This window comes from Hakea prostrata, chromosome 10 (assembly GCF_041222555.1).
Source record: "Hakea prostrata isolate BN-2017 chromosome 10, UWA_Hpros_2, whole genome shotgun sequence".
Taxonomy (NCBI): domain Eukaryota; kingdom Viridiplantae; phylum Streptophyta; class Magnoliopsida; order Proteales; family Proteaceae; genus Hakea; species Hakea prostrata.
Window position 1 is genome coordinate 6,244,592 of NC_142609.1, and position 11,885 is coordinate 6,256,476.

General features: G+C 36.6%; 1 protein-coding gene across 1 annotated transcript; it reads left to right on the forward strand.

Annotated features, from left to right (window-relative positions):
- The first annotated feature begins 3,062 nt into the window (after positions 1 to 3,062).
- Positions 3,063 to 11,194, forward strand: LOC149001742 (Chlorophyll A-B binding family protein). The gene is made up of 6 exons (XM_089137267.1): positions 3,063 to 3,287; positions 3,390 to 3,556; positions 4,199 to 4,345; positions 4,527 to 4,659; positions 5,904 to 5,996; positions 10,703 to 11,194. Exons 1-6 carry the CDS (start codon positions 3,105 to 3,107, stop codon positions 11,003 to 11,005), a joined length of 1,026 nt encoding a protein of 341 aa, XP_088993393.1. The 5' UTR covers positions 3,063 to 3,104; the 3' UTR covers positions 11,006 to 11,194.
- Positions 11,195 to 11,885: the final 691 nt, after the last annotated feature.

Genomic DNA, 11,885 nt, shown 5'->3' on the forward strand with positions numbered 1-11,885 from the left:
ACTAAAATAAAAGATATATTTTTGAGCGATAAAATGGTGTTTGATGACAACTTTGCTAAAAAGTCTTGAGGGTTTTAATTTCACCCTTTGGAAAAGGAACATTTTGTTAATGTATAAGCCAAGAATGTCAATTCATTTTCATTTAAAAGTAGAATATTTTATTTGTTTGTTCCACCAGTACAGAAAAACTGGAAAAGTGATTTTGTTTTAACAAAAAAAAAATTGTTAAAATTTGTTTGGCATACTTTAGATATTGTTTCTATTATAAAAATTCTTAACTAATTAATACTGAGAAATGATTTAACTAAACAATTTGTTTATTCCAGAAGTACAGAATAACTGAGTAAGTGATTTTGTTTAAATAAAATAAAGAAAAAGAATTATTATTAAAATTTGTCTTGCAATTTTTAAATATTGTTTCTATTGTAAAATATCTTAGGGCCTGTTTGGTTACTTGAGTCTGTAGATTTCAAAAATTTAGAGATTTCAAATCTACAGACTTCAAATCTCTAGAGTCATGGTTCGTAAAATTAACTGTTTGGTTAGTTTGAATTTTTGGAATGAAATTTCTAGATTTATCCTAAAAAAATATTTATTGAATTATGGTTCAAATCTTTAACGCTTTGATAGTATGGGTGAAATCTCTAGATTTCACCTCATACCCATAAATCTACAGATTCACGTTTTTAGTGTAAAAATGTGAATCTCTAGATTTCATGAATCTAGAGATTCACACAACCAAACAGGTAAAAATCTCTCATTTGTGAATCTAGAGATTTCAAATCTCTGGATTCGCGTAACCAAACAGGCCCTTAACTAATTATCGATGAGAAATGTTTTAACCAAACTGTTGTCATTCGTGTGATGTACATCAAGAATTGCCAAGAAAAAATAAAATAAAATAAAATAAAATACCAAATCCAATCCAATAAACTATCTGATTATGATTGGTGATTGTCATTTTCTTTTTTTTTTCGATTACTGGTTTTCAAATTTGATTATTAACCCCTTAATAAGAGAAAAAAAAATTTCTTATTTTACTCTAACAGGATAATTTCCGATTATATGATTACTGATTTCCAAATTCGATTATCATCTATTTTCAGAGAAAAATGTTAAATACTTTACTCTATTCGGATAAATTTATATCAGAATATTATCCGAATTTGAATCCGGTTGCTTAGTAAACGGATATGGATATTTTCTGGTAAGAAAATTTTCGGATACGGACACCCTTAAACGAATGAATGAGAATTCGGAGGCAGATTTCGACTATCCATTTATAGGTCTAGCCATGAGTAGAGTTTGGGAATATATGTCATCTCCCTTACAATAGTACATTATGCTATCCTCTCTCTTCTTTTCTTTTTTTTGTTGTTTAATGGATAAATAAATTTATTTATTTGGGAGAAAGGCAACAACCAAGGCAAATTGCTCCAATAGAGGGAAGATGTAAGGGGAGGAATTGGGTTAGACTATACTTGAATGAGATATGGTCTTTCAAGAGAGGGAGTTAGCATAGCTATTATTTTCCCAAAATGCATGATAGACCTTATAATAAATATACTATTAGGTGTGATAATAATGATTTTTCATCATTTCTCTAACTATCCCTAATTTAAATTATTTCCATATTCATCTGCTCCTCCTATTTGAATTACTTTTATACTATCTCATCCTTCCATTTCATCAGTATTTTAATTTGGTTTGATTAGTTATCTATTGAAACCTTTTTATACATTGTATTTTTCATATAAATATTTTCATACATTTTATTTTCATGTTTTGTACCTTTCATTTATTGTTAATAGTTTCGTACAAAAAAAAATAAATTTATTATTAATAATTACCTAACAACATGGGATGATGCTGTCTATCTATTTGAGATTTTCTCATATAAAATAATTCAACTATTTATGTGTCTTTAATACATACATGGATTGTAAACGAAACACTACCACTTTGACAACTTGTGAGAAACGGAAGACCACATAGACATAGGTTTCCATAGCATGAAAACTCATCAAAAGTATGAAGTTGTCCAATGTATGGAATTTGACCTGAAAATTAAGTTTTATGAATTCGCCAAAAGAAAAAAAAATAAAGTTGTATGAAAAGCTTAAATAAGTCAGCAAAACCAGGTTTGTCATGTTGATAGGAAGGCTTCCTAAAAGCTAATTATTTGAGACATCAAGAGATGGTAGTTGATGCATGTCAGCATTTTTTCTTATGATGATTTCTTGACAAGTTCAAAACCTACTAACATTGGCCTCAATGTTTGCAATCATCTTTTTAATTTGAAAAGAAAAATTCATTGCAAAGAAAGGCTAGTGCGATGAATTGGTTATTGAACAATTTATCAAAAGCCTCACTAACAAAACCACTTGGGCCAAGTAATCTGCAATTTTATTGGCATATCTTGGAATTATAAAATAATTATACTGCTATTAAGATTTAAAATGTAAAATACTTTGAACATTAGGCCAAATGAAAATCTCTGGTGAAGAAATTCAAAATTTTGTTGATGAGGTCTGCATTATTGTAATAAACTTTGATAATTTTTGAAACATTTCTTAAGAGCTAGCAACAAACCTGATTGAATTGTAGTTGCATTCTCATATACAACTGAATCACATTGTAATTCAAAAGAGAAAGCAACCAAAAGAAAGCCCCTATTATCTTGAACAAATATTGCAATACTTCCTAAATTAGACTCTTTAATCCATGCAACATCAAAGTTATTAATTACAAAACATTGGGAGGGAGGAGACCACTTTGATAAGGAAGGAGACTCTTTCAAAAGAAAACTGAATCTTTTCGCCCCAAAAAGAAAACTGAATCTGACAAAGGGTATTTACCTCTTAAATGAATTCACCAATGGCTGTTTCTAAACAGCTAAACTTACTATTTTTTAACCCACCAAAAAAAAAAAAAAGTCCTCTATTTTGGTCGGACCAATGAATCTGTCCCGATTTAGAACGAAACGCGCAACTTCGATTTCGTATCCGATACGAATCTTAACGCTGACTGACTAACGGATCGAGTGCTCGAAGCCTCGAAAAAACTCCCCCAACTCGACCTCTATCCTCCGACATTCATATAAGATGGCGTTGCCTCTGATCTCTCCTCAGACCTCATCGTCATCCCTTTCCTCTTCTGCTTCTTCTCTGTTCCATGGTTCTTCGAATGGGTTTTCCTTAAAGCACTTCAACTCGAAGCAACAGAATCGCTATTTAAGTTATAGGCAAACGAACTCGAGTTCAGGTTGCAGAGCTTCATGGCAAGAGGTCAGCGAATTTCTGTGGTTCTTTTCTCCTCAGAAATCGATTTTCCTTTTTATTTCCTTGTGAAACATCATTTTCACTGTTTGGGTTCTTTACTTGTTCAAGCTCGCTGGAGTTCTAGTATTCTCTGCGATTCCTTTCACTGCCGTGAAAGCTATCGCCAACAGTTCTCTCGGAGCTGCCCTTCAGAAGCGGATGCTGGAGACGAAGGAAGTTGCTGTTAAGAACTCTTCCAAGTTCAAGGCTTTGGCGGAGAAAGCCAGGAAAGATAGGTAAACTGAGTAAATTTCAGTCTCCGAGGTTTCAAATTTCTGTTGGTTACGTATTGTTTTCCTTGGTCAGTTAATGGAATTATATAAATTGGAGAAAACTCGCAGCATGGAATAACTTACGAGCACAAATTCCTCAGACCACAATAAGTTTGCGCCATTTGTGAAAAATTTTCCACTTCCATCAGAGCCTTTTCAAGAAGACTCAGTCGTTTTTACGGGCTCTATCATTTCAGAGTAAACCTTGATGAAATTTCGTTAGTTGACATCACTTCTATGAAAGTAATGGGAAATTGCTTCTCTATGGGTTTTTTGTTTTGATATATCAAATGGTTTTCCCATGTTGTGTCTCTTGAAATGTAGAAGGCAATTTGACCCTTTTCCCCTTTCGACCTAGTAAACAATCTTGATTCTGGAAATCCCATAAGAGGTTTGGGACCAAATCAGCTAATCTTTCACCCTGGAATGCTGCATGGAGGACTTAGGATTGATGAACTTCATCTCTGCTGTAGAGTGGAACTGACCAAACCAAATAAGTATGCAAAACCCTCTCCCTAGAGAACTGGTTGGCTCTGAAATACTTTTCTAATGTTACAATTTCATGTAGTTGTCTTGTTTTATGGTAAAATTCTTAGGTTTCTGCAGTTTTTGGTATGGAGAAGAGCGACCCCGCTGGCTGGGTCCAATCAAATATGATTATCCGGCACATCTCACTGGAGAACTACCTGGTGACTATGGTTTTGATATTGCTGGCTTGAGCAAGGATCCAATTTCTTTTCAGAAATACTTCAAGTAAGATATCAGAAATCTGCTGTATCTTATGCTAATCCCCACAATCATTAGTGTTAAGTGGGCTATCCTTTTCAAAAGTAGCATACATCATACGTCTGACTCGTGTGCTTTTTTTAAGTTTCACCTTTCCAAATTGGTAATTGCATTCCCACAAATTGAAAGTAACTTCTACTATATGCAGCTTTGAAATATTGCATGCTCGATGGGCAATGCTTGCTGCCCTTGGTGCCTTGATTCCAGAGTTGTTGGACCGATCAGGTGCTGTTCACTTTGTTGAACCTGTATGGTGGCGAGTTGGTTATGCGAAACTTAAGGCAAGTGGCTCAGTCTTTCACAACATCAATTCCTACACTTTGATATAATTTTTCAAGAGGTTAATTATCTATTCACATGTTGTGTGGTCAAGGGAAGTTGCCTAAGGAGAGCCCCTGCCACAATACCCCAATACCTCTTCAGAATCTGGTCTCACTTTTTTAAAATTTTGGAAAAACTTGCAATAAGGGAGACTGTTGGGCCTGCCACTAGCTTTTGGAAAGCTGGAACCAAGTACCAACTACCAACCATAGAATCAGACATTGGAGGGTGAGGGGATTTTTTTTTCCAAAGGGAGAGGAGAGAGAATAACACATGCTGGGCCCTGGCTATTCACGTAGCCTTTTCCCTTCAAATGATTGTTAACTTTTTTATTTTTATATAAACATTTAAGGTCTTGTTACTCTTGAAATAAATCCATGAATATGCCTGACAACGGAACTCAGAGCAATTGCATGACCTTTGGTGGGAAATCTCTATATAGATTGTATTCAGAATAAGTTATAATACGAGTTTAGAGAGAGAGAGGATACAATATACTTCTCTCTCTCTCTCTCTCTCTCTCTCTCTCTCTCTCTCTCTCTCTCTCTCTCTCTCTCTCTGGCTGTATAAAACAATTTAAAGTTTGAGATGTTTCTAACTTCTAAGAAAATTTTCAGGAGTGGATTCAAGTATTTTCTGTCACCCTACAGTTACAGACATGATCGGTAGACCTTTCTGTGGATTGATCCATATGTCTTCTCAGACCAACCAAAATATACATTGATGGGATGGTTTGGATTACCCACTAAGATTGTTCTAGCCAATTTTACCACTTGTTCAAAGAACTCACGCCAGGTACTTAATTATGTAACTATAAAATAATTTGTCCAGAATCCAGATTGATTAACTATATGGTTCACAAGTTCTCCATGTCAAATTGCATCTAGCTAGAATGTGGTAATTTTATGTTGGGAAAGATACACAATACTGGTACAAGGAACCTGAGATAAATTGGTGAAGCATATTTCAGATCACTTTGTTTGACACTAGTGGGTTGTGGGGTTACTTGCAGTTTCTAAAGAAATTTTTATCTGAGGATGATTCTTCTATTCATTGCATGCACCATTTGAAGCACCAACCTTGCATAACTATCATAAACTTTGTAGAAATTTAAACTTTATTTTTGCATTTCTTTATAACTAAAAAGAAATTGGAGAGTGTTGATGTTAAAACTAGTTATTTCCTTTTCGTGAATTTTCACCAGGGAGATACTCTTGACTACCTTGGAATCCCAGGGCTCCACATAGCAGGTAGCCAAGGAGTAATTGTGATAGCTGTATGCCAAGCTCTTCTGATGGTAAGAAATATTCTGTGCTAACTTATTCTGTTAAGTCTTGTGTTTATGCTGAGGAATTGTATCGTGACATTTGAACATCAATATGTTCTATCTGCTGTTCCTGCCTGGAAGCTTGGTAAAACTTAGAAAGCCATCACTTATACAAATTGCTTCTTGCTTCTCTCTCTCTCTCTCTCTCTCTCTCTCTCTCTCTCTCTCTCTCTACTTAAATAGCAGTGCAACAAATCCAATCTGGTTGATTGTCACCCTAAAATATCTCTGTGATACATCATTTGAATGGTTAATAGTGTTGTCAGTGTGAATTCATGAATGAAAAGGGTTGTCAGGGAGGACCACCTCTGATTGGGATATTCTTTTGAGTTTTTTTCATGCTGCCCACTTAAGTTGGGCCTAAACATTTGTCTGCCCACTTATGTAGCCAAAATTACATGCTGTCCACACTAGTAAATTTGAGAAATTACGCATTACCCACTGTTACTTTTTGACCATTTGACTAAGTTTTCAAAATTTGAAATGGGTTAAGATCCAAATGTTCTTACCTTATGAAATTATGTTATTGCCCCTAATATTCAGTTCCCTCCCAATGTCTCTCTCCTCTCTCTCGCGAGTCACTTTACACAACAGCTCCACCTCTACAAAGTCGTCTTCCTCCTCTGACTTTGGCTAACGGACTCTGTCACCACCCACTGCTGCAAAAGGCCGGTGGATTTGACAACATCAAGACGAGCTTACAAGATCGATGAGAAAAGAATCAAGCTCTTCTGATGGTTCAGATCTAGCAAGCGGCTGCCATGTCTGCAGCATCCAGGCTGAGAACCAGAGAAAAGAATCAAGAACCCGAGAAAAGAACCAAGAACCCACTGCTGAATCTGGATTTTTTCAGAGAAGAATCTGCAGTGATCTCGGATTCCTGTTCTTCCTCAGGGATTGTCTAGTCTCTGCTTGTAACATCAAGCACCTTGAAGAGCTTGGCTTCGTTCTGCCTGATCATGTTCTTGTCTTGTTTGATGTTCATTTGTGGTACAAAAGCAAGTTGGAACACCAGAGTGTCACTCGGTGGGTGAAAGCTTTGCCCTTCAGCCTCCTGCCACTTATCAATTGAAGCCTTCTCCAGCAGATTCTTCCTTAACAAACCCTTGTTCACCTGTTTTGAGTACTTTTCTGCTACGTAACGACATGTCGCTCTTGATTTTGTGAACCAAACAGAATCATCAATTTCCTAAGCTTAGTTTTGTTAGCATTTTTTGGGTCAGACGAAATTCACAGAAAGAATTAGAAAAAAGGGAGGAAAAAGAAGCCAAACCAAAGAGAGAGATGTCTTCATCCTGGAAAGCAGGAACTTGGCCAAACAGCTGCTACATAGACCCAAAAAAAAAAAAAGACTAACTAGGGTTCCAAGGGAATAACGTAAATCCTGGTACAGTCAAGGCTTGTTTTAAGCAGTTAGGCACAGATAACTCCACGAGAGAATTGAGAGCTAGACAGAAATACTAGATCCAACGGAAACCAAACCGCTGCTTCAAACAGAGTCTGGATCAGCTACCCGTCGGGGGAGCACTCTGTGATCCCCGACGGCTTTACCACCCTAAATACAGGGGGCCCCGGGGTTGGGTGATGGGTTTTTTATAATTATTTTTTACCTGTGGGTCCCACAGGATTTGTGGTGGTAAGCCGTCGGGGAGCACAGAGTGCTCCCCTGACGGGGTGATGATCCGGATTCCTTCAAACACGGTGATGAGTATTTCCAGGCCAGAGAGTTTTTTTTTTTGTAAATTTGAAAAGTTAAGGGAGGTTTGGTAAAATAAAAAACTTATGTTTTCCTTCATCTTATGGGCAAAATGGTCATTTCAATTTCAAAGTTAATAGAAAAGTAACAGTAGATAACTTGTAATTTCTCAAATTGACTAGTGTGGGCAGCATGTAATTTTGACCACATAAGTTGGCAGACAAGAGTTTAGGCCCAACCTAAGTGCGCAACATGAAAATAACTCGATTCTTTTCTTTCAGAGAGAGAGAATAAAAGCTTGGGTTTTGAATGCAGAAGTTGACCTTGAACCAGGGAAAACAGGAGGAGGTTGATGGAGATCAGGATGGACAAAATGAATATTAATGGAACTTTTATTGCTTCACCCCCCCTGGAAGAACATGGAAAAGGATAAGAGGAATAGACTATCAAAAGGGGATAGAATAGTAGGCTATCTCAGCCTTGGGCCTCTCCCTTGCAACTATCTCAGGTGCTGAAACGAGTCTTTTTCACACTAAAAAATTACAGGCAAGCAATAGAATACCACTAGTACAACTGAGGGACCCTATTAGAAGGCCTTCAACAGAGAAGTGGTCTCTAGAGGAATTACCAAGGTTAATGGACTTACTGACATAACAAAATTTGTGAATTACGTTGACTTCCCTAACCCAATGCTCCATCTGTATTTTGAAAAGTATGCATATTTTGCAGCCACACAGCTGGATGGTTGTAATAGTATATCATGTACAATATGTAGGTGCTATCAGCACTAACTTTCCTTTAATTAAAGTTTTTTCCTTCACCCAAAAAAAAACTGAGGGACCCTATTTATAGTTTGGCTTATGCTTCAACAAAGTAGAAATCAAATGATAATAGGTACTAAATCTAACTAAAAGGAGACGAAGGACTAAAATAGAAACTTCTAAATAAAAGCTAACCTACTTTGTGAATCTAAATTAAAAACTAGTTACTTGATAAACTGGAAATTGAAACTAAATTAATAGCATCTTCTAATAGAATCTTCCACCATTATCCTGTAGCTAATGTTCAATCCAGCTGTTCATATCAGCACCCAATCACTGTTCACACGAACTGTAACTCAGGTACTGTTCATGTGAGGGGTAAGTTGGCAACCTTTTCTTTCTTAAAAGGATTAGTTAAAGTATCTGCCTTGGTTCATCTCTTCTTCGTACTGGGGTTTCCTTATGAGATGCTGCATTGAACAAACAAAAACTTGCTGAAACATCAGATGGAGCTGCCTCTCACAGCAGTTGCATCACATCTCAGAGACTTGCTGTGCTGTTTTGGGGTTTGTTGCTGCAGCAACATATGGACCTTTGATCTGATCAGTTAGTCCTTCTTAGCTTAACTGATTGAGCTGGTTCAGCATACCCTCTGAATGGTTCATGAGAATTTGATTGCCACAAAGTGATACAATATGAGACAAGAAAGTTAATACATTCAGATAGTTTTTCTCTGTGAATGTTGTACACATATTTTAGAGGTCCAACTGGTTCTCTGCTCTTTGGGATGTCAAAACAATGTCCTTGATATACAAAATTTGGATTTGTGAGGTGAGCAATGCAAGGATGTATTGCTTTCTCATAACTGAAGTATCTTTATCTACTAAATTTAAAAAGACATAAACGTCTTTGACATTAACTACCAACAATTACTGAAGTATTTTTTCGAATCTTTCATTCTCCTGTATCCAGTTTCTGTCTAATTCGTTGGTTTTGCCTCTCCAGCTCTACACCTCTAAATCTTAACATCTTTAACCTCATATTTTGATAGCAGTGGAGATAAATGCACTTCAAAAGGCAGATCCCTTTGTCTAGACAGTGTTCATTTTTGTACCAACAGGAAACTAGCAAATTATTTTGACTGTTATTTATTCTAGCAAACGGTTGCCCCTCAGCTGAGTTTTTCATTATGCTTGAGTTATCACTTGGAACCTAATCCCAACATTTCATAATATTTGATTATATGCTTCTCCACCTTACACTTCTTGTACAAGAACTATGGCAGTATAAATTATCCAAATTCCAAATCATGACGAGAATTCTACTCAATTCCATGCACCATAAAAAGCATCTTGTCTTGAAAAAGCTGTTTGTTACTTCCTTGTTGCTTATTGTGATTAACTTGGTGAGGTCTTACCAAACCCTCGTTTGGTCCTGCCTTCTGCAAGATCCATTCCAAGCTTGACATGGCAGGTTTGTGTGCTCCAGAGCTTGAGGGGGAGTGCCAAAAGTCTATGCTGCTGTAAGATAGAAATTTTCTTTGTTAACATGATAGGTGGGAATGTGGGATTGTCCCTATCATGGTCAATTGTTACTAGTGATTTTGTTATTTAACAGTAATTCATAGTAGTCTAACTTTACTGTTTCGGCTTAGGTTAGGATGGGATCCTACTTTCCCAATGAAATTCTGACACTGATGTTTATTATAAGTAAAGGCAGTTGAAGACTGAAGACTTATTGGCTCTGTTTTTCTTACACAGCGAAGTTCTCTTCTTCCATCATTAATTCTCTTTTTTGTCTCCACCGTTATTGCTGGTTTACTAAAGCTCAACACACTTACAGATCCAATACAATCTGAGGATTTTTTTTCTTTCAGTTTCTTCTTTTCTTAATTGTTACACTTTCTTTAGTCTATCCTCTAATTGATTTTTATTTCTATCTGTGTGAGAGCACTATCCTTGGTGTTTTTAATCATCATTTGAAGAATTTAGTGACAAAAACTCCGAACAGGAAAATTATATGATTAGCTTGGTGCATATGTGAATACTCAAGTTATATCTGAACCAACGAAATGGGTGTCTCTCACACGGTGGTGCACTTACAGTGGAAGACTAGTGAAACACTTTGTATGGAAAATAGCATTTATTTATAAAAACTTACTTCTATAATGGAAACGTAGGCTCTTTCTGACGTTTCATGGTCTTTGAATTTATGAACAGGTGGGGCCTGAATATGCAAGATATTGCGGTATTGAGGCTTTGGAACCTCTGGGAATCTTCTTGCCAGGGGACATAAATTATCCTGGGGGTGCTCTTTTTGACCCCCTGGGCCTCTCGAAAGACCCAGTTGCCTTCGAGGAGCTGAAGGTGAAGGAGATAAAAAATGGACGCTTGGCCATGGTTGCTTGGTTAGGCTTCTACATACAAGCAGCTCTAACCGGTAAAGGTCCTGTTGAAAACCTTCTTGAGCACATCTCAGATCCTCTCCACAATAATCTAATATCCCTTCTCAAGTCCATGTAAGAGTATCATTTCATGTATTGATGTACACGGGACGGACAAATTGTAAAATCCTTCAGCGATTATTAAGAAACCCGAAGATTGAAGCAAAGCCATTATCTCTTTTTTTTTTTTTTTTGTCGACACACGTGAAACAGTGTAAATATGATAAATTTTGTATAGAGCTTGCTGATTTTAAATTTCAAATGTATGCCGGCTTCCAAGATGATTCAGTCTCTCTCTCCCCCTCAAGATGATTCAGTCTCTCTCTCTTTCTCCCCCCTAAGTCAAGTTAACTGCTTACCTTAGTTTCCATCTCCATTAGTGATGGCAATGGTCTGTGTCTACGCTTGCTTGGATTGTTTATGCACAAAGGAGAAGACTAATTCAACCCCACTAGATTTCAGGGTCTATTTGGTTATATGAGTGTTGGGTTGTTAAAAAAAATCATATAGATAAACTCAGTGTAGCGGAAATGAAGATGCTAAGATGGATGAGTGGCAAAACTAGAATGGATAAGATAAGAAATGATCATATTAGAGTTGGTTTGGGAGTTGCTCCCATAAGTGATAAGTTTCGAAAAAGTAGCTTGAGGTAGCATGGTCACGTTCAACGAAGTTCTATAAATGTCCCTCTACAGAGAAATGATATAATCCATATTGAAGGAACTAGAAGGGCTAGGGGTAGACCTAAGATAACTTTAAAGAGAAGTGGTGAGAAATGATATGTATAGCTTAGGCCTTGTATCTAGCATGGCCTCAAACATAACTGATTGGAAGGCAAGAATCCATGTAGCCGATCCCATTTAGTTGGGACAAGGCTTATTGTTGTTGTTGTCTCAAACATTAACCCCTTTGAAATGGTATTAACTTTTTTGTACCCTTTTATTTTTGGCACATTAGAG